At 34.5% G+C, this 24,702-nt stretch overlaps 1 protein-coding gene across 3 annotated transcripts in view; it reads right to left on the bottom strand.

Moving 5' to 3' along the window:
- LOC150097976 (protein phosphatase methylesterase 1) overlaps window positions 1-24,702 on the bottom strand; it is a 371,474-nt gene that overhangs the window by 291,576 nt on the left and 55,196 nt on the right. For all 3 annotated transcript variants that reach the window (XR_016549609.1, XM_090406577.1, XM_090406576.1), the window contains exon 4: window positions 24,594-24,651. Coding sequence is in view for 2 of the 3 variants with exons in the window: in XM_090406577.1 (XP_090262703.1) it covers window positions 24,594-24,651 (58 nt within the window). In the remaining variant the exon portion in view is untranslated. The remainder of the gene's footprint in view (window positions 1-24,593; window positions 24,652-24,702) is intronic.

Below are 24,702 nucleotides of genomic sequence, written 5' to 3'. Positions count from 1 at the left end.
ATGCAAGTGCAACTACGGGTATATCGGGGGCGACTGTTAAAAGAATTCGTAGGGAATCAAAAGGTGAAGGTAAGCCAAAATTTAAATCTCCTAAAAAAAGCACCAGAGAAAGAAAACCATTAAAACCGTAGCTTTGAATGATTTTGATGTAGACGTTATAAGAACTATTCACGAATTTTACGTGATCAAGAAAAGAGTGCCAACTGTTCCGAAATTGATTCCTGTGCTTAAAGAAAAAATTAATTTTCTTTGGAAAAGAGAAACTTTAAGGAAAATACTTCATAAAATTGGATTTTGTTTTAAAAAGTCCCAGAATAAAAGGAAACTTTTAGAGTGAAGTGACATTGTTTTATCTAGAACACAGTATTTGAGAGCAATAAGACGTTTCAGGGAGAAAAGACCAATTTTGTATTTAGATGAAACTTGGATTCATCTAGATACAAAATTGGTATTGATAGTAATTTAACTTATGAAAAATGTTGGCAGTCTAAAGAAGAATGTGGAGTGATACAATCCGGAAATGCCTCCCAGCACATAATTTTGTGTGCGGGTGGAGAAATGGGTTTTTTTACCGAATTCAAACTTACTATACAAAGCCAATTCAACTACTGGAGATTACCATGGGCAAATGAATTCTACGATCTTCGAAAAGTGGACAGAAGAAAAACTGATTCCAAACCTTCCTAAAAATGCTGTTGTTATAATTGATCACGCTTCATATCACTCTATTTGATTAAACAAAATTCCAAATTGGTCTAATAAGAAGCAAGTTCTTATGAATTGGCTCTTTGCAAATAACATTTCTCATTCCCCATATATGAGAAAAATTGAATTGCTTAATTTGGTCAAAAGAAACTCGCCCACAACTAAACTATTTAAATTCGACACAATGCTCAAAGAGCATGGATTCCTAGCTTTGAGGCTACCACCATGTCATTGCGATATTAATGCTATTGAGTATGTTTTTTGGCAGAAGCGAAAAGTTTCATTCGCCATCGCAACGTAACTGGGGATATTGACATGTCGAAACTTTTTAAGCTTTCAGAACAGACGACTGAAAGTATTACAGTTCAAAACTGGGGAAAATATTGCTCTCATGTCACCTCATTGGAAAATATGTATTGGGACACAGACGGAATTATCGAAGAATTATGCGAACCTTTGGTGATCAGTTTAAGCGAAAGTGATGGCGATTCGGACACCGATTCAGATGACTATGAAGATTAAAAGGATTTGATAATGGTATTTTTTTCCAACATTTTTTTTGCATGGGTTTGTTAAAAGAGTTACAAGTCATAAATAATTAATCGGTTTGGGACATTAAAGAGTCTCAATTCTCTCAACTGTCAGTTTAGAATATCTAAGTTTATTTGAAAAATTTCCGTTTTTCTGTATAATTTTTATTTTATAGAAAACTTTCTTAAAAATAAACTTAATTAAATTTTTGTTTTATGCTATACCTTTATTATACCTTTATTAATTTTGTTAATACTCTATGTACATTTTTCCAACTGTTATACAAGCAAAATAGTTACACTTTAAAAACAGCAATGTTCGTAAAAGAATACCTAAATTTTCCGACCAGTAATAATAAACAAACTCATCCCAGAAGACAGATTGATTACACTATTATCGGAATGTATTCTCCTTTTTCTGACATGCGCAGAAGTGTCGAGGGATCTCTAATCGGTGGGTAAACAGTATCATTTTCAATAGCTATTAATGCCAAACTAACGAGCCTTTTTTGTGACATACCTGTTCTTAAGTACGTTTTAATCAATTTCAACTTAATAGTATTAATAGTATTCTTAAGGTTAATAGTATTCTTAAAGCATTCTGAAAAGTTAGGAAAAGATAAATTATTAGACACAATAAAATTAAGAATATCGAAAGGGTTTTGAATATTTAAATTATTCTTCCGAAAAATATCCCGCAAAGCACATAACTCGTCATATAGTTCTATTGCATTTATGTCTTTATTGTTGCCGTCCTTCAAGAGAATCTCTAAACTGTCACAATTTTTTTGTAAATCTTCGTTATTAATTTGTAGTAATCTATACAAGAAATTGAAATTCATATGTTTTTAGTTGTTCAAAACGTTCTATTAACATACACGTTGCAACGTCTAGAAGTGTATAAAACACATTTGCTGTAAATTTATCTTCTGGTGATTGTGGCGTTTCGTCATGATGCTCGTAGTCAAATTGCTGTGTCTTCTTTCGTCGTCGGACTTCCGTACCAGTTTTAAATTCTTGTTCTCCATCCACCTCTTCACTCAGTTCTTTTGCCGTTTTTAGAACTTCTTTAAAATTTGTATCTGATCGATACTCTTGTAAGAATATTTTTAAGTTTTCGATAGATTCTAAAACAAGTGTAATGTTCATATTATTTGTCTTGAAGCATTTTACTCACAGAGGGTTTATTCTGTTAAGTAAATCATGCCAAGTTATAAGAGAGCAAATAAATTTGTAGTCCTCTATTTTAGCACATGTTTGTGCTTCATGCTGAGTTTCTTTATTAAAATTTCAAAAAGTGCATCGTAAATTTCTCCTAACTGATATTGTAGAAGGCGGATTGCATTAATTTTATTTCCCATTGCATTTCTGATGGCTATTTCAATGTTAATTTTTTTACGAACTTTAAAAGGATTGCCCAACGTTTGTAAGAGAATGAAAAGAAATTGTATATTTCTTGAATAATTGCAAAGAAATTAATTGTATCTGCATTCATTTGCTGCATCATTAATGATTAAATTTAGAGTATGAGCAGTACGTGGCACATAAAAAGCTAGGATTTTTGTTCAAAAGCAAATTTTGTAGCCCATATTTTTTCCCTTTCATATTTTCCCCATTGTCATACTCTTGACCTTGCATGTCTTCAATGGGAATGTTCCATTTTTTCAGTTGTTCCATTATTGTTGCACATAAACCACGTCCTGTGGAATCTGATATATCTGCAAAACCTAAAATGTTTTCCCTGATCTTGACAATTTCATTATCACAGGAAACAAAACAAATAATAATGTTAATTTCTTCTGTTTTCCTTGCATCAGGTGTGCAGTCTAAAATAATGGAATATTTAGATTTTTGAATTGATAATAAAATTGAATCCTTGCTTGCATTACATAAAGTTTCCAATATTCATTTTGACTGTCTTTATTCAAATAGTGTACTCTATTGTGTCACTGTAGGGCCCTTTCCACATGATTTTCTCTATATACTGGACGTATATATATACGCCCAGCTAAATCTGGATACGATTCTGGATACACCTGTTGAAAGAACATGGATAAGAAGTGCAATTTGGCTGTTCTCTCCTTTAGAATGTGCGATAATCCTTCACACTGTAGAGAACACTTAACCAGATTATTATCTCGTGAAGCTGAGTCTCAGTTCTCTATAACAAGGAAAGCAGTTCCTTGTTTTATGCTGTTCAATTTGACTGTTAGTTATATTAGAGAGGCTAAAAATATAGAAATTATTCTTATTTTCTCTTTTTATTGTATACAGTTTTAAATTCCTTGCCTACTCCTTATACAGGGGGAAAAAAAAAGGCGTTAGCTGATTTTTTTTTTATAGTTTTAAATTCAAGGACAAAATATAAATCCTTGCATACTTTCTTCACTTAAATATTGTATTACCTTGGAGAACCAATGTTTAATATTTTTGTATGAATTTTGTATAATCGCTTACTCATCAGAACATTCTGTTTTCGAAGAAATAAATTCAATAATTATTTTAAATATTATTTAATACAAAAACAGCTGCCAACGTTCTAGATTATATTATCTTTGTTCAAAATCATATTTCGAAAATAATTCACAGATTTCCTGAAGGAAATCTGTGAATTATTCTTCTATAACTTTTTTTGCTTTATACAGAATAATATGCAATTCTTTAATCATATCACTGTTTTTTTTTTTTGTTTTTTTTTTTAAATATTGTAATCTACTGCTCTTTACACTTTCACCTTGTTGGTTTCCCTGAATATAATTGGTCTTTACAAAATGAAAGAACGGTTATCGTTTAAATTGATAAGTATATATTTTCTGCTAAAAGTTTATTTTTCACTTGGTTAGACTATACTAAATTTAGTTTAATCCTTTATCCAAGTGTGAGCAAACAAAGTTTGTGCTTGAAAGCATCTTCAGTACTGGGGTAAGGTGGCACAACACCGGGCACCTCGTTGCAAAGGTGGAGCAAGCTAACATCACTCCTATCTCAGTATCTCCCATAATGCAAAACACACATCTCCTTGTGGATATGTCTAATGTTATGCATTAAAGGAAGACCACTACCCAGACTAGTTTCGACCTTCATTGAAGTCTCTTCAGTGGGAGCCAGGCCCAAGTGGAGATACCCAGTACTGAAGATACTTTCAGGCGCAAACTTTGTTTGCTCACACTTGGATAAAGGATTAAACTAAATTTATATTTTCTGCTAGTTTACATATTTTGCTCCAATTTTAAAGTAAGCGATACTGTTGCATATATTCTCTGATACAAAATATGTATATGTGCATGCATCAAATGTGAAATTTCATATTTTCACAATAGAATTGAACTTTATTTCGACTTTGATAGTTTTACACACACACCCCTCCCACTGCAACACTACCACACACCCGAAAACTGTTATGAAACATAGGTACAGTTTTTATTTAATTGATTTTTTTTGCATAGTAATTGTTCCACATAACGTTTAATTTTTCGACACAGAAACTAGGTTTTGATTATTATAAAGTAGCAAATTATAAATCAGAAAATATACATATTTCCTGATTATCATATATTAGAAAGATATATATGATATTGCATAATACAGGAAATTAATATTTAAAAACACTGACATCCTACAAATGCAATATCAGAATAATATATTTGGAATGTCTGCTAATCAATCAGAAAGATGGAAAAACAAAACAAGGAATTTCTGCCTGAAAACTATTCAGTTATTGCACGAGGCACTTTAGTGTGCTTCCTGCAGGGAATGTTCTTTTGATCTGTTTCCTAGTGGTCGGGGGGGGGATCAGTAATCTTCGTTAGCTTACAGCTTATTACTGGGCAGAAAGGAATATTAGAAAGTATACCCAACACACAATTCATTTGTGAGATGGCAAGAAGCAGCAGCAGTAGCTGTAACATTCAAGGTAAGAAATGGAAATTTTGTGAGATGACAAGTTGGAGGCTTCGCCTTTCGCTTCACCATTATCCCGAGAATCTACCAGCTGCGGCTAATAAAAAAAACCTCAACGCAAATACTATGTATGCAAAAAAAAAAACAATATCAGAAGGGAGACAACAATCTGGTGCCTTGAATGTAAAACTGGTTTGTGTGTTTACCCTTGCTTTAGGGTATTCCATACTGTTCAAGATTTTTAAATTCTGAACATTATGAAAACAAAATGTTTGTTTTCATGGCTACCAAAATAGTCCTTTTCAGGACTACAAATATTGATAGAGAGAGAGATGCCTAATTTTACTGTTTCCATTTCATCTTGAAGGTGAATTTCTTAAGTTATTATAATAACACAGTGATATATTGAAAGTTTATTTTTCACTTGGTTAGAGTATAATAAATTTAGTTTAATCCTTTATCCAAGTGTGAGCAAACAAAGTTTGTGCCTGAAAGTATCTTCAGGACTGGGTTAAGGTGGTACAACACCAGGGCAACTCGTTGCAAAGGTGGAGCAAGCTACCAACACTCCTACCTCAGTATCTCCTATAATGCAAAACACATCCCCTTGCGGATATGTCTAATGTTATGCATTAAGGGAAGGGCCACTACCCAGACTAGTTTCGACCTTTATTGAGGTCTCTTCAGTGGGAGCCAGGCCCAAGTGGAGATATCAGGCAGAAGCATTAGCAGGTCATCTCTACCTATAAGAATTGCCAATTGGTGTGCCACCATTTTTTAATAATTTACTCTGGATTTAGAGAAAGATGTTGAAAGTTTATTTTTCACTTGGTTAGAGTATAATAAATTTAGTTTAATCCTTTATCCAAGTGTGAGCAAACAAAGTTTGCGCCTGAAAGTATCTTCAGGACTGGGTTAAGGTGGTACAACATCTTTCTCTAAATCCAGAGTAAATTATTAAAAAATGGTGGCACACCAATTGGCAATTCTTATAGGTAGAGATGACCTGCTAATGCTTCTGCCTGATATCTCCACTTGGGCCTGGCTCCCACTGAAGAGACTTCAATAAAGGTTGAAACTAGTCTGGGTAGTGGCCCTTCCCTTAATGCATAACATTAGACATATCCACAAGGAGATGTGTTTTGCATTATAGGAGATACTGAGTTAGGAGTGTTGGTATCTTGCTCCACCTTTGCAACGAGTTGCCCTGGTGTTGTACCACCTTAACCCAGTCCTGAAGATACTTTCAGGCGCAAACTTTGTTTGCTCACATTTGGATAAAGGATTAAACTAAATTTATTATACAGTGATATATTGTTCTTTCGAAGTATCTAATAGTATATTTTCAAAGGAATAAAATATCAATAAAAAAGCAGATGCCCTTCACCCTTGTTTTAGGGTGTTCCGTACTGTTCAACATCTATAAATTTTGAACAGTAAAATCAGAAATGTTTCTTTTTTGATACACAATTCATTTGTGGCCATCAAAACTACAAATATTGATGGAGAGATTCCTGACTGTACTGCTTCCATTTCATCTTTAAAGTAAATTATTTCACCAAAAAATGAAAAATATAAATAATAAAATAAATTATTAAAATCTATAAAGCATTGATGTGATATAAGTTCTGAATTTCTTGTGTGAGATATATATATATATATAATACCTTAATTATATTCCAAACAATTATGAATAGTAGGGTAAATCATTCTCTGAGATGTCATATTTCTTAATTTTTGAAACATTCTGTGTACCACAATCTCGCCTAATGCAACTGGTTTTCAAATATGCCTATTATAAGACTGTTTTTTTGTAAATAAGAATAGAGTTTGTGGAAACTTTGTCTATTAAATTTTCATAGCAGTGTGTGCCACAGATTACAAATTTTCGAAGTAGCACGAATAATATTTTTTTATTACAAAACAGCAAAATTTGATAATAAAAATTTCCGCTACAATAAAGTTCGACAGATTGAAAAATATTGCCTTATTTCTTTTCTCCTGTGGGAGAATAACGGCAAAACGTCCCTTGTATAATTATAGCAGATTTTCTATTGGCAAAAATGGTAAGAAAATAATCATTTGCACTTTCATTTCAAAACACAAAGAACATTATTGTAAATTCACCCAATGAAAAATAAAACACTACATATTTTTCTTCTGCAATTATCTGGTTTTTTCTTTTAGTAAAAAGAAGAAATTACTGCACATATTTCTTTTGTCAATACAAGAGTGCAAAAATCTGTAAATTGATTACATTATAGCTGACAGAGAATTCATGCCAGAAAAAAAAAAAAAAAATTATTTATGAGTTCTAACATCAGCAGATATAATGACATTTTCTTCTAGTTTAGATATGTGACCTTACTGAAGTAGTTAACTTTTGCTACTATTTTACACTAAACTGCATGGGCATGTTCATGAAGTGATTTATGTTTGTAATAATTGCCCGCAGATTGAATACGTTTAAAACCCTCCCCCACTTCAATGCAAAAAAATAAATTTAAGTAACAGATATGCGCCTTTTCTCTTAAAAAATTCAAATCCTTTTTTCAAGATAATTGTATCAAATAATTTAGAATTTTTCGATAATAAAAGTGAAACCGATCACTTTAATAAAGAAATCATTTTTGGCATAAATACGACATCAGAAACGACAACTGAAAACGAAACAAGACATTCTTTGAGGCAATTTATTTTGATTTGTGGGAAACTTCCTCTCTACTGTTTCTCAAAAGCAGTAAGATAATCTAAGACTTTTCCCTCCAGCTAAGAGGATTATTGTCCAGCATTTCTAAGTCCTATTTCAGAAATAGTAACTGGCAGCATTAGAAGTAGTAATATTTGAATTTTAAAAAAAACAAACAAACAAACAAAAATAATGCAACTGAACTTTCTTGTGTGTAGTATGCATAAACAGTTTAACACATTAAAAATATAACATAGTATTTCTAAATCTTAGAATAATTTCAGCAGACTGCTGAACAGTTGATTTCAGATGCAAAGAAAGAGTAGAGAATTAGAAGCTTCAAATATACAATATTACTGCTTTATTCCTTTTGTCAAAACAGTAAACTGAAATAAGAGATTTTGAATACTGTCTGAAAGCTTTCAAAGCTGTATAAATTTAAAGTAGTTATGTAACTGAGTTCCAGGAGAGGGAGGGGGGGGGGGGGGGAGTTGCAGTAAAAAATCTTAAACGTGAGCATAAATTTTGAATCATTCCATACAGGATATCCTTCCTATTATATTTTCAACATATCTACAGTGGTTACGCACTGGATAATATAGTAATGTGCCTCCTACAAAAAAAAAAAAATCTGTTGCAATTTTAAGCAAAAGAAGAAGGAGAAGAGTCTCCGATAAAATAGCATTGGATAAATTTTTGATACTAAAAAGACACAATCGGAAACCAAGTAATGCAGTTTATAATCATTTGTTGTTCATAAAAAATAATAAAAAAATAAATAAATAAATTCCTAAAAATAAATAAATAAATAAGATCATCACCTATGTGATGATCCATAATCCATATAAAGGCATTTTGCAAAGAAAGAAAGCAAAATGTCACATTTCACTAAATGTTATTTAAAAATATATAAATATTTGACAAAATATGTTAAATGCAACAAACATTTCAAAATTCGTGAAAAAAATCTATATTGTCTGTAAAGTGAAGGAAATTTATTAATAAAATATATTCATTACAAAGGCTGATCTGTGGTCATGTCAGGATTGATTATCTATTTTGGCAGATGTGAAACTTGTTTTTATTTTTGGAAAGAGACACAATAAGAAAATTGTGCAGCAAAAAAAAATCCTAGTAGAGAAAAGGCAAATCCAAGTAACCAAGTAACACAGTACATGTAAAGCAAGTGACAAAAAATTTCCTCCATCACAATTAATCTGCTAATGTCTCTAAAATCACTGTTAATGGATTAAAGGCAGAGGAGGGTAAATACTTGATAAAAGGTAAAATGCGGATGAAGTTTAGATCCATGAAAATGCTGCAATGTTCTGGCTATTTCATCCACCTCAGCAGGTAGGAATATTAAATCATGCATCTTGTTATCTTGTTCAATAGTTGCAATAGTACATTCATGCAAACTGGATGATGTGCATGGTTCTTCAACTCTCATTTCTGATATATCGAGTAGGTTATAATCTGCATCAGCATATTTTAATATTTTAACACGATTATTAAGAGCCCCAGTTTGTTTCTTAATATCTGCTTCTCTCGCGGCATAATGCTTAAGATTTTGTGCACCAGATAACTTTTTTTTTAATTTTTGATTCCATTTCTATTTTATACCCACAAGAAATTATTACACAACACGACACAGACAAAATAACAGTCTGCACTGTGCTACTGTCAGTAGCCTACTGAGATACGTACCATATGACTAGTTAACTAGCAACAAATGTTTTGTACGAAAATTCGTTTCTGAGCATAAAAACCATTCACTGTTTCACTTTAGATAGACTGCAGCAGACACAACATTCTGCAAGCAAGCATTTAGCCTGCTCTCGCTGCAAAATTGTAAACAGCCGGCTGATCAAAGAGGTGGCAATATACAATTTTTTTTTAATTTTTATTCGGTGTATCAGGTCTTATTTATTTTAATATTGTTCATTCTAAGTATTTTGTTGTTTTTACGATAAAAATTTTGTTTCTTAAAAATGAACTTATGAACTGTACCATGGCGGTGGGGTCCCCTTCGCAGCGGCGCTCGCATGCACTACATGCCCGCTTCTGCCGGCCCTGTTAGTATGAATAAATTGTTTTGTTTGTTAAATAATTTGTCTGATTTCGACTTATCAATGCACTTCTCATAAAAAAATAGAATCTGTGTGTCCTTAAAGTTAAAAGTAGCCATGACTGACTAACAGTAAGTTTCAAACATTGCTTGATTTAGTGCTGAATTTTAGAGATAATTCCATGTTTCTCTGAGCATTTCTCTTACATGTTTAGGAAAGACAAACAATTCTTTTCCGTGATCTTTAATGGTGCAGTCATTACACAAATAAATTTTTAAAGATCAGTGTTAGAGAAAGCCAGCTAGTTAGACAAAGGAATAGGCTCCAGCCAGAGGCAATTCTTAAATCTATACTACACATACATGAAAGTAGCATAGTTACGACCTCGAGAGGGGGGGGGGGGAATGCAATTGTAGACTAAAGGATTAAAGGTGATAAGACTAGACCAAGCAACGATTACAACTCAAAATTACGACTGTTAAATAAGATAAATAAGACAAGTAAAGAAGAAATATTGAAAATATCTTGAATAAAGAATACATAAAAAAATTTAAAGAAAATAAAAATCATTATTTTTACACATCTCTAATTCCTGTCACGACTGTCCTCATCTAACAATGTCTCACTTATTCCAACAATTTTTGGGTGAACAGACTCAATTAATGCAACCATTTCATTTGACTTGTTTCTTACACTTCTAGCATTTGTATACAAACACAGCAGCTCATTCCTGGATCTATAGCTAGTTCTACTGATACCACTCACTCGATGTGATTTCACCATGCTCAACTCAAGCTAATTTCCCTTTCTCCTTATTCATCTTAGAACCCTCTTCAAATCCAACTGTTTTCTCTTGATCCCAGGTCATCCCCTTCCTTTCCTATCTACACATGCATTCACATCCTCTTAGAGCATCAAACTTTCTCATGCTGTGTTCCCCTGTCCATCTTGCACACCCATTCTTTATACTCATGCTGCTCACTTCTTCATTCACAACCACCTCTTCAATCTTTCCTATTTTACTCTCCCACTCTTCCCCATCGCTTCCCACCTGATCAGATTCATTCTCTGCACTCACTTATCTACCTTCCAGCAGCAGCAGAGTCTCCAGGCGACTCACACCAAAACCACTCAAATGCAGTCCATCACTCTTATACAGTTCACTTCATACCTAGGCAACACACTTACTACCTTTCCCTATCACACTATTGTCTTATCCATCTAAGCAATTTCCTGATATCCAAACTGATGTGTTCTTTGTTCGGAGTCACATTTGTACTTATTATAACTACCAACTCTTTCACTCACTCACTTCTCATATCCAATGCCTCAATCACTCTACCTCCAGTAAAACATACTTTGTGCATCTTCTCGTCCAGCAAATCTTGAATAATTGAATCACCATACAATGCCACTCGCAGTTATTTTCGTCATTTTCACTCTTCCATACATATCTCGAATTTTCTTACCTTTATTCTGCATTAATTTCATGTCTTGCCTCATTCTAACCAACTCAACTTTAGAATCTTGTATCACCTTTTGGCTGTCATTCATTCTTTCGAGTTTTCGAACTTTGCATCACACTTTTGCTTTCATTCATTCTCTCCATTTCATTGATGCTGCCACATCTGGATCACTTTAGTCTTTCTTACCTTCGATTAAGTTTCTCAGATCGCTCATTCTCTTTTTCAAAACTTTAACATTTTTTCCTTGCTCTTTTACACTGTCCGCTATCAGATGAGCACTCATCCTCCTCATGGCATTCTCACTAATAACACTTTCAGTCATCAAAATATTATTCACTCATCAAGTCCTCATATAGCTCACACTTTGCACACACCCTATTTCCACCTGCCTTAAATATGTGCAATTTATCTATATGTATAGGTGGTGTATATATATGTATAGGTGGCACCAGCGAATAATCAATTTAAATTTGTGCTCCCGCATTTTATCGTAACTGCAAGTGTTTTTTTGTACAAAATAAGCAGGAAACGGAAAAGTAACAGAAGGTACTAAGCAGCTGACTACTACAGTACAATTCGTAAGTACCCATAGTCCATTAAATGTGCTATATTTTACAACTAAAAAACAGCCACATGAAAGCGCTATGCCTACTGTCCGAAATAAAGATGGCTGAAACAAAAGTCAACAAACGAAGACTACCTCGAGACCCCTCCAAATATGCAGTAAATGTAATAAGCCCCCCTGGGTAATTCTGACCACAACTTAGTGCTTATCTCCTCCCCCATGCAACAATGCCTACACAGTTAATCCCACACATGAGTAGTTTGGCATTATAATAGCATCAAATGGGACAGTCTCTGAGACTACTATGCTTCATTCCCATGGTTAGACTATTGTTTCTGGTTTTTCAGTCCAGACATATGCACCGAACGCATCACCAAAGTGATCCTCGCTGGCATGAAAGCATATATTCCCCACACTACTCAGACCTGCCATCCTCTAACTAAACCCTGGTTCTCCAAAAAAGGTGCCAAGGCAGTGCAGTACAAATGAAAAATCAGGCACACCACAACTGGCTCATATCAAGAACCCCATCCTCATTCAATGCCTACACTGAAGCCCAAAACAAATGCAAGAAAACTATATATTTCCAAAACAGATTTTGAACAGGCAAAAAGCAGGAAGCTTGCAGCCTGTCCAAACAGAAGCCGTGCCTTTTGATCCCTTGCCAAGGCAATTGGCCGCAACTTTTGCCCTACACTATTCCCACCTCTATCATACCCAGATGGCTCATTTGCAACATCACTCATAGAAAAAGCTTACCTCCTGGCATCACACTTTGACTCAAATGTCCTACAGTCATTCGAACTGCCCAACATACAATGCCCCCTATATCCTTTTGCCAAAAAGACATCACAAACCTGCTGTCTAAATTAGACACAAAAAAGTCTCCTGGTCCAGACGGAATTCCTCCAATTATTCTGAAGGTCTGTGCATCTGAACTAACTCCTATCCTATGTCACCTGTACAAACTCTCTTACTCCACTGGTATATATCCCAAAACCTGGAAACTGGCCTATATTCAACCCATTCCTAAAAAGGGTGACAAATCACTGCCATCTAACTACCGCCCTATCTCACTCACTTCAGTCCTATCTAAATTAATGGAGAAAATCATCAATTCTCAAATCCTAATCTACTTTGAAGGTACCCGGCTATTAAGCGACCACCAGTACATATTCCGCCAAAGCCGTTCAACAGGAGATCTACTCTCATACATCACCCATCACTGGACAAGCTCTATGGATAAATTCGACAAATCCCAAGTAGTTGCACTTGATATCTCCAAAGCCTTTGACCGAGTATGGCACAAAGGCTAACTAAGCAAACTCCCATCATTTGAACTGCATCAGGACTTCTGCAGATGGATTGCCAGCTTCCTGTCTGGATGCACACTATGTGTAATGGTAGACGGCTCCCTATCCTCTCACCATCCAACTAATGCTGGGGTCCCTCAAGACTCAGTTCTCTCACCGATCCTCTCCCTTCTATATATCAATGACCTCTAACCCAATACACAGTTTTGCAGATGACAGCACACTACATTCCTCCCTAACAATAAATGGAAAATAGACAACAGAATCAACAAAGTTGGTATGATAGGAAATCAATTGAATAAATTCATATGGAATAAGAGAAAAATTAGCCGGAACATTTAGCTGTAGACAAGACAGTGTTCAAACCAATTTTAACTTATGGATCTGAGAGCTGGGTCAGAAGTAAAACACTTGACCAAAGACTAGAGACCGCAGATATGAGTGTCCTGAGAAAAATTAGAGGCCTGAACAGATGGCATCAATGGCAATATCATATTAAAAACGAGGATATTAGGAAAGAACTTGACATTGTTAGCATCCAGGAATGTCTTAGCAGAGGTAATCTCAGGTGGTATGGTCACTTAAACAGAATGGGAGAGGAAAGATTAGCAAAACAAGTGTTCTCTGCCAGGTTGGCAGGAAAAAGACCAAGAGAAAGATCAAGATATAGGTGGATTGATACAGTACAAAGTGCTTTAGAAGACAGAAATACGAGATCTAATAATGTTGGATCATGATAGATACAGACTGCTTTAGAGGAAAATTGTTGATAGGTAGTAATGATGTAAGTTCTTCATGTAGTGCTATTATACTGTATTTACTCAAATATAACTCACCCTCAAGTATAACTCGCACCCCTGATTTTACTTTATGAAAAAAGAAATTAAACAGTTTCACATATATAGCTCGCACATGAAAAAAAGTTTAACATGCGGTGATAGTAACTCGCTCCCCATGGTAAAAGATTTACGGAAAAGTGGCTCCTCGCATTTTGCCCCCCATATTTCATCCCTGACACATTTCGTCCCCTGTATAAATAATGTAGATAATGAGTAGGTTACAAAAATATAAATGCAGTCAACTCTCGATAACTCGAATTTTTATTGAAGTCCCAGCCCCTTTAGTGGAGATTCAATGTTAAACTCTCTCGATTACTTGAACTGAACTTCCGACAACTCTTCCGATAAGCAAATTGTTGCATCAGTAATTGCAGAGGCTCATGCCAATGTCACGGCATTACTTTCTAAAAAGGATTCACTTAAACGAACTATTTGTCATTCGATGCAACAATGGTACTCCTGCTTTACCGAGCAATCCCCAGGACCTAGTAATTCCACAAAATTATCAAGAAATTATTATTGATGGCAATGTACAACAGTTTTTGATGCATGATTCTCAGGACGAACTGCTTATTTTTTCCACTATTAACAATCTTCAGTTATTAGTGCGTAGCCAGGAGTAGTTTTCTGATGGAACGTTTAGCACAGTACCCACACATTTCCAGCAGCTTTATACAATTCATATGGTTCAATTCAATGCAGTTATTCCAGTGGTCTACATGCTTCTGCCAAACAAAACTCATGCCACATGTGTCAAGTTGCTTCAAGAAGTTAAAAATCTACAATCAGGTCTCCAACCCCAGCGACTTATGACAGATTTCGAACAAAGTGCCATGCAAGCCTTCCAACAAGAATTTCCTGGTATTGTAAATACCAGTTTTTTTTTTCATCTTTCCCAAAGAGTTTGGCGAAAGATACAGAATGAAGGTTTAAAAGCCCGATACGAACAAGACCATGAATTTGCTCGTTGGATCCGAATGATTCCGGCATTGGCATTTATTCCTGCTGCTAACATTATTCAAGCATTTGAAGATTCAGTTGAAGCTGATGACTTCCCGAATGAACCTATGGTGATTGCAAACTACTTTGAAGATACATATATTGGAAGAAATCAACGGAGAGGCCAGCAATTACCCATTTTTGCCATCAAACTGTGGAATGTTGCTGAATGATCAGCAACATACCAGCAATGGCGTGGAGGGGTGCCACACGAGATTTCAGGAAATTTGTGCTATTTTATTCCCAAATATTTGCAGATTCATTGATTCTTTAAAAAAATTTTAAATTTTGAAAAAGAAACAAAAAAAAAGAGAAACAAGGACTGTTTAAAGAAACAGCCCTTCTTGTTTCTTTCTTTAAAAAAACAACAGGGGGCTGCACAATTTCAAAATTACACAACTAATTGCTAGTAATTCAGGCAATCAAAGAAACAAGAAGTATGCTGCAATTTCTTCTAGAATCAAAAGAATAGTCCAAGATTTTCAAAATTGTAATGTGATTGATTACCTTAGGGACATTGCATACAACTTCGAGTTTTAAACAATAATAATGTGCATTTATCCTATTAAAACAAAATAAATTAGAATTATTAAAAAATTAGATGTATTATTTACATTTTTGTAGCCTACTCATTATCTACGGGGGGGGATGCGAGGGCCACTTTTCCAGATCCCCGGTAAACAAGGCCTCCCCCACAACCACTATACTGCAGACGCAAGAAAAACAAGTAATTTTATTGTATCACTGAATAAGGTACAGACATTTGCAGTCTGTGTAATATATTTCTCAAGAAATAGTCAAATTGGAGACTGGGATAAAAATGGCACTAACTAATGAATCGCATGTCTCCTCCCACAGAAACTATGCTGTATAGACTCAAGCACAATGATATTTTTTTTTACACTGGCAAACACAGTATCTAACTAAAAACTATCGTCCAATTTTTCAATTACATGAAATAAGAGTTTGTTTGTTTGTATTTGAAATTTTTGATGTCAAGATAGATCAGAAAGACTAACTTCAAATAAACTTCTATCACTGAATTGAACTAACTCATATAATGTGTGTATGAGTCTGCCTGCCAGCTCAATGCAAAAGCAGCACACAATCAAGCAGCAATAAATTCAATCAAAGGGTTACTACTCTGAGTTGAGCCATCCGGCATAATACAGAAGCGGTACACAAACAGTAATGAGAAGTTCCATTGGAACGATAAACGAGCAAAACACCATCCCATTGTGAACATGTGAAAACTAAGAAATATATAGGGAATGCTGTTATGGCAGTTTCAGCTATTATGGAATTCGGTTGCGGAGAATTAGTATTTCAACTCAACAATTGTTGGCTTGCGTATGTCGTTGTGTTATTGTGTTAATACTACACCAATCATGTGCACGTCTTCATAGCTGCTCTATCTCTACTGGCCTACAACTGCTGTCTGTTTCATGCTCTGTTTTTCACTTCTCATTAGTCATTCGTGAAGGATTGTTCGTTACATATCCCAAGTCTTGTAAATTACATATTAAATTACCCATTTAATTAAATACCCAATTTTCAGTTTTTTCCTGAAAACTTTAGTTTCTGAAAATCCCAGCATATATCTCACACCATGATTTTTTTTTGCTTGACATAAAGGGAAAGAAGATGATGCTATTTGGGTAGATGACTCTGACGATTCACACAAGGAAACTGCTCTCGAGGCTGGAAATAGTGATAGCAAAAGGATATTCTTGGTAAGTCATACCCTTTTCCAGTTTTATCCTGAAAACTTTAGTTTCCAGTGCATATCTCACCCCAGGATTTTTTAGCTTTACTTTTGGGGAAAAAAAATGCAAGTTATATTCAAGTAAATATGGTTATATCTTGTACACCCTTTGAGGGTTCATGTCAAGAATTTGATGGTGATGATAATGAATACAGTACACTCCAGGGTGGGCCAGAGGAGGAACTAGATCCTTGGATGAGTTGAATAAGTTTGTTAATTTTGCAGGAGGTTTAAAGGCTACATTTAGGTTGTATTTCTGTAGTATACAGTTTATTTTATCTGATAACCCTTTAATGTATGGGTTATCAAAAAACCTTCCTGAAAAATGGCTACAGCCAAAATACTATAAACAAAATTCTTCACAAGACCCCATTTAAAAACAAAAACTAGATTATAGTAAAGCTCTAACCAATTTTTGTTTTTAAATGGGGTCTTGTGAAGAATTTTGTTGACAGTATTTTGGCCTGTAGCCATTTTTCAGGAAGGTATTCTGATTACTTTTAATTCATCTTTAAGTTCTTGTTCATTGGAGCAAATCTTCAAAGCCCTGTTTTATAGTGTGCTAATGACATCTAGTTTTTGTGTTGGGTGGTGGTGGTAAGAGGTTATGTGTATATATTCACCAGTATGTGTAGGCTTCCATTAAATAGCAAAGGAAAGACTGCCAGAAGGAAGACTCATGACAAGTGTATCTAGAAAGGGAAGTGTATTCTGACTTTCCATCTCAATTGTGAATTGCATGCATTTGCATTGTTTGTTTGGATAGCTGAGGAAAGTATCTAAATATCTAGGTGGGATCAGATAATGAAAACATCATCAATGAATCTAAGCCAGATTTTGAGTTTTAAAGTGAAGGAAGCTATAGCACATTGCACAAAAGCTTCCATATAAAATGCAGTTGTTTACATCACATCAAAATATGGTATTCTGAACATAAATTTAAGGTGAAATTCTTATCAACCATCCTAATCTTAACAATAATGATAGTCTAAAAATCCCAAGAATATGGATGGCACATATTCTACCCACATAACCACTCAGCCAGAGGGACATAAGTTGTGTAGTGGCAGAAAGAACTCCTTAAACATAAGTGCTATTTTCATAATAATTGTCAATATTTCATGAATTTTAGTGTTGTAGTATTTATTTTTGATAACAAAATGTGTCTGCATGATTTTTGAACTCTAAACAAGCTCCATGATGTGGGGAATACTTCGATTAAATTATGACAAACTTCAGTTACACTAGACCATAGGTTCCCATCGTGGGTGGTGAAGCCTTCTAGGGGGGGGGGGGCTATAATGGGATCAGAAGCATTTGGGGGCATTCAGGCGGTCTAGGGGGTTGGTGGCCCTTTATAGAAGAAATTAATAATATATAATAATATATATATTTAATCACAAAATCGATTATTTTCTTAATTGATTTTGCGATTAGATAATCATTCAAAATTTAAATATTGCATTTTAATTCATCTTATGCCTGTCTATTACATGATCAATTTTTTTTATCAATTTTCTATTTCAATTATTTAATCATTTGAAAATTTACCATGTCAGATAGAAATAGATGTCAATTTTCTATGTCAATGAGAAAATAGAGCATGTATATATGTGTGTATAATAGGTTATGTTTACAGTAGCAAATATATTCGTTATATTTCATTTCAAAATATACATAAAATATATAAAACCACTTTTCTAATTGATTTGTACAAAAATAAACCCACTTTTATATAATTTATACTAACACATTATTTAATGCTAATAATGTCAAGTTCTCTCCTACTTTCCTCATTTTTAATATGATACTGCCATGGATATCATCTGTTCACTCCTCTAAACTTTCTCAAAACTCTCATATCTGTGGTCTCCAGAGTGTGATCAATATTATGGGGTGGGGGGCGCATTACAAAATTTATGTCTTGCAAAGTGGGTGGTGGCCCGAAAAAGTTTGGGAACTTATGTACTAGACCATATCTGAAAAAAAAAAAAAAGCTGACGAAAATCTGTGTGATAAGACTAAGTGTTCTGAAATTACCAAAAAATAAAATCACTGCAAAGCATATTAAGTGTCAGTGTGATTAATTTTTTTCACGAGTTAAGTCTTGTTTTGCACTAAGGGCTTGCAAAAACTATGCAGTGAGTGGAGAGAAGTAATCCAAGAGATGAGAAGATGGTTCTTTAGCCCTTTTTTGCTCTTTGGAAAACATCCACAGAGCAAAAAAAAGTGATAGCCTAGGTTTCCCTCAACAGTTTCAAAAGATAGTATGACTTTATAACAACAATTGTATTTTTAAGACGTGTAGAAAAGCTTATGTGTTCGTTGTACATGTTGTTTAATTTTGACAGTATATATCAGAACACAGAATTATAAGTAAATAATTATTTAGTGACTTATTACTGATATTTCACTGGTGTTATAACCAGCATCTGGTTATAACACCAATGAAATAACCAGATGCTGGTTATAACACCGGTGAAATATCAGCAATAAGTCACTAAATAATTATTTACTTATAATTCTGTGTTCTGATATATACCGTCAAAATTAAATGACAGGTATTTTTAAGAAAATGACAACTCAGATAACATAATTAAAATAATTTAATTGCTATGTCCTATATTTAGCCAAAGTCAAACTGGCATCATAAGAGAACAATACACACATGCAAAGATAAATGCACACATCAGCACTACATAAGTTAGTGAACCTAAAATGAAGAAAGGTGCTAAAACATACTACCTGGTAGGCTTGATTTTGGTGCTCTTAACCACTGAGATGATAGTCTGAGGATGAGTATTTCCCATACATGAAGTAGTTTTTATGCATCCAAGGTTTGGATAATTCTTCAAGGCAGAAGCAGATTCAATGAAGTTGTCTTGTACTTGTATTTGCTGAAGCAAGATAGTTTATTCAGCAGATTCTGTGATAACCAAAATATGGTCTGCAGGTCTTAAGTATAGCAGTAATATTTGACACAGTCTTTATTTTCAGAGATTCTGATAATGGCTATGCTGCCTGTTTGGCCATAGACAAGTGCAACTAAAACATGCAGATCAAATGCCCTACACATTATAGCTGCATGGAACTTGGGAAATGCATGAACACACACGTTAGAGTAGTGATCCTGTGTGCACATATCTTTACTTGCACATTGTGCATGCTATTCCCAGATTATGTCAATATAACTGCAGTGAAACAGAGGAAATAATAATAACTATATTATTTCAAGTAAAAAATCTATAGTCATGGCCTTCCTAAAATTACCAATGTGCCATATATTATTTTTGTGTAAGCTATTTCTCATTTCACATTTTTCCAACAATCAGTTTGTGTAATAAACTAGTGGGAAATTACTATGAGTTCTTATATATGTATAACTTGGAAGCGTGTAATTGTGCATCCTTCCTAAAAAAGCACTCCATTGGAATGACAGCAACTGAAAGCAGAAGAAAGAGGGCATTTACTTCAGTGCTGAAATATAATATTCACATTCCCATGCTTACTTAGTCATACAATTGCTGGAAAAAATTGCAAGTCTTCATCATCATTAAATTCCTGACATATTCCATATACCCCCTCCCCTTGGGGGGGAGGGGGTATATGGAATATTATGATACTACTACATAAAAAAGTTACACCATTACTAACTTCCTATCAACAATTTTCCCCAATATTAATCTGTTATCCATCAAGTCTCCAATATTATCAGATTTCATATTTCTATCTTCCAAAGCACTTTTTACTGAAACAATCCACCTATATCTTGGTCTTCCTCTGGATCTCTTTCCTGCCATCCTGGCAAAGAACACTTGTTTTGATAACCTTTCCTCTCCCATTCTGTTTAAGAAACCATAAATTATGATTAGCTCTTCTAACACATTATTTAATGCTAATAATGTCAAGTTCTCTCCTACTTTCCTCATTTTTAATATGATACTGCAATGGATATCATCTGTTCACTCCTCTAAACTTTCTCAAAACTCTCATATCTGTGGTCTCCAGAGTGTGATTAATTGTATTATTTCAAATCTAGTTCTCAGATCCATAAGTTAAAACACTGTTTTAACACTGTTGATATGCATTTGTGTACAGCTAGTTTAGTATTTTGACTAATTTCTCTCTTATTCCATACAAATTTATTCAGTTGACTTCCTACCTTAACAGCTTTACTAATTCTGTTGTCTATTTCCATATTTAATTTACCAACCATCTTCACTAAAAATTGAGCCTAAATAGCTGAAATTTGACTTCTTCTATAGGTTCTCCATTCGGAATACAGTTAATGTCTTCAATGTTTCTGCCTATTTTCATTGTCTTTTGATTGCTGATTTTCATACCATATTTATCACACCAGTTATTAAATTTATTCAGAAAATCTTACAGACTTAGCTGTACAGATATTGTTAGCATCCAGGAATGTGTTAGCAGAGCTAATCTCAGGTGGTATGGTCACTTACAAAGAATGGGAGAGGAGAGATTAGCAAAACAAGTGTTCTCTGACAGGTTGGCAGGAAAAAGACCCAGGGAAAGACCAAGATTTACATGGATTGATACAGTAAAAAAGTGTCTTAGAAAACAGAAATATAATATCTGATAACGTTAGAGTTGTGACAGGTAACAGTTTGATTTGGAGGAAAATTGTGGATAGGAAGTTAGTAATGATGTAAGTTTTTTCAAGTAGTACTATCATATCCTGTACACCCTTTGAGTGTGCATATCAGGAATTTGATGATGATAATGATTATATAGATCCCTGAAATATTCCCATAACTTCCTCACAATTTGTTTTAAAGTGAAAATCTGATCCTGCCAACCTCTATTTGGAATGAATCCTGTTTGTTCTTTAAAAAGCTTCCCTTCCACTATTTTTCTTAGCTGTTTCTCAAGTATACTTGCATAAATCTTACCAGGAACACTCAGTAAGGAAATTTCTCTGCAGTTCTCTCTTCAGTTTTATTTCCCTTTTTACAAATGGGTACTATAGGAGCTCTACTGCAATCAACCAAAATATGACCCTTTGACCATGCCTTCTGAATTACACAGTGCAGTTAATGTAAAAATTTTATACATATATATTGTAAAACTTTCATACATATATATTTGAGCATTTCTGGCAGAATATCATCTACTGCAGCTGCTTTTCCACATTTCAGGTTTTTGATGGTTTTTTCTATTTCTAGTGATATGCATTCCTGATGAACTGAAACACTAACAGGAGTGTCATCATGCTGTCACTGTTTGTTTCGTTTAGCAATCTTTCCAAGTAATAATTACTCCACACATCTAATATACTTTTATCCTCATTTTTTATATTACCTTTATTTTCTCTGATTCTTTTTATAGTACTCTTTCCTCAATTTCTAAGATTTTTAAAAGCCTCTAGAATATTTCCTCCCACTTCCTGATATTTATTAAATATTGTTTTTCTATTGAGTCCTCCTAATGAGGGAATAAGTACTATATTGTATGACTGTAACCTGTGTGTTCACAGGGCCGGTTTGCCTGCTTGTGGGATGAAAAATCCCAGATAAACTGAGGGGGGGGGGGACCCTGCAGTCCACACCCAAGGCCGGCTAACTTTGCTATGGCTGAGAAAGATCCTTAAGCTCCTCACGTCGTCGATGGGAAATAAACCTAGCACATTCGCAACCATATGCCTTCCCCAGGCATATGGTTGTGAAGCGCATAGCCACTAGGCTAACGGAGTGGACATGACTGTTGTTTGGCTAGCTAGCTAGCTTTACACAGTGCTTTCCTTTCTTGTACTTTTCTTCATATTCTTTAAGATCACGAGCTGACTTACTTGCCAGGAACTTTCGATATGCTTACTTCTTTTCCTGAAATGCCTCTTTAACTTCTTGAGTCCACCATGGAGTTCTGTTTTTTCTATCCTTGCAAACTGCCTCACCACATGCATCTCTGGCTGAATCAGTCAATGTTTTCTTCATGGTTTGCTAGTAATCTCCAAGGTTTGATTCTTGTCTTCAATCTTTTCCATTTTTTTATTGAATAATGTTTGTATATTTCAGTTCTACAGTTCACCTCTAAGAGCTGCTCAGCTTTGATTCATTTCAAACCTTTCTTAGACACCCCTCTTTTCAATATGATGTTCAATTTTATTCTACTCAACACCAAATGGTGATCACTTCCAATTTCAAATCTTCTATATACTCTTGTGTCCTGAACCAGTGGGAAAACATTGCAATCAACTTTAACATAATTAATGAGACTTTTCTAATTCCTTGCATCTTATTTCAATGTGAAAATGTCTGCACATTTTTATGATGCAACATGGTGTTAGTAATAACCAATCCATGTCCTGAACAGAAATCCAGCAGGTACTTACCATTATGATTATTATTATTAGATTTGGTCTTTTCAGTAAATTTTCCCAAAATATTTCTATGTCTGGTAATCATTTCCTACTCTGCTGTTTAGATCTTTTCCTTTTTCATTGTGTCAGCTGCATTCCCTAATGCCTCATAAAATTCCCCCACTTCTTCCTTAGCAGAGCCTTCATGGGACCATAGACACAAGTAAGTTGCATGTCCAGTTCTCCATTCTGATATTTGCCCACATCACTCTTGATAGTGCCTCCCATTCAAGAAGATTATCTACATATTTAGTATTGAATACTACAGCTCCTCCTTTTCCCTGATTGTTATTGCCTGCAGTGCAGTAACTAGTTTTTCATGGGAGCCAAGATTTCATTTTTGGCTCCCATTTTTTTGTTAAAAAAATAAAAAACAAATATGATAAAAATAGACTGGGTAATTTTTAACTTTAACCAAAAAGGTTACAGAACTGGCCCTCACTGGAAAAATTTAAAATTTGAAAATGAAAATATATGGATATTATTTTTTTGATTCACTATTTCAGGTCCCCTTTATCCTGGGCCTGTGCACCCATTGCAGCTGCCCTGTTATAGCACTGATTGTCTGAATATAACATCTTGTATTTGTTGCAAGATCTCACCTGTTTTTGTCTTCTTTGTTTCAGTAACACCTATCATGTTGATCTGTACTTATCTAATTCTTCTGCTAGTTCCATTTCTTTTCCATTCATGCTTCTTATATTGATGGTGTTAATCCTGAACTCTGCTGATGCTGAGTTGGGACTTCTTCTAGTAGCTAGCTTTTTGCTATTCGCCTTGATTTCCTGACAAAAACAAAGGGGGCTTTTGTTTAACCGAACAACACCACAGCCAACATAAAATGCTGTCATGTTGTACCATCATTTTGCATTTAGTTTAAGTCAATAAGAATACAATTTGGTCAGCTAAACCTCAAATTTCCAGTTCATCCGTGTTTGCTCAGTATCAAGGTAGATAGCTAAAAGGGTACAGAACAAGAAAGTGAGGCGTGGATATCAGGTCAGAAGCCCTGGTTACTGCATTCCTTAAAAGGCTATGTTGAGGTCTTCTCCCAGTTATCCAGCTCACCTCCCCATTATCCCTAACAGGTTGGTAGGTAGGTGTGTGTGTGTGTGTGTGTGTGTGTGTGTGTGTGTGTGTGTGTGTGTGTGTGTGTGTGTGTGTGTGTGTGTGTGTGTGTGTGAAGAAACTTATACATCTGTGTTCAAGATAACATTAAAAGCTTGCTGTCTGCATAATCCTGAAAATAACTAAATTAGTCAAAAATTCAAAATAAACAAAAAATAAATCATATTCCAATTTATAAATAAGAATATTATCTCCAAAAATTAATAACTAATAATATATAATTTTAATTAACCTACACATACATACCATGGCCACGTATATCAATTGCTGCTATCTGACACTCTACCATTTGAAAAATGCTGGACTACAAGAAAATAAACACATAAACAGCATTAATTGGCATATATAATATTTA

The sequence above is a fragment of the Typopeltis vanoorti genome, chromosome 16 (assembly GCF_054136105.1).
Source record: "Typopeltis vanoorti isolate ZY-2024b chromosome 16, IOZ_Tvanoo_1.0, whole genome shotgun sequence".
In the NCBI taxonomy this organism is placed as follows: domain Eukaryota; kingdom Metazoa; phylum Arthropoda; class Arachnida; order Uropygi; family Thelyphonidae; genus Typopeltis; species Typopeltis vanoorti.
Note: the sequence above shows the minus strand (reverse complement) of the source record. Positions and strands in the feature narration are given on the sequence as shown.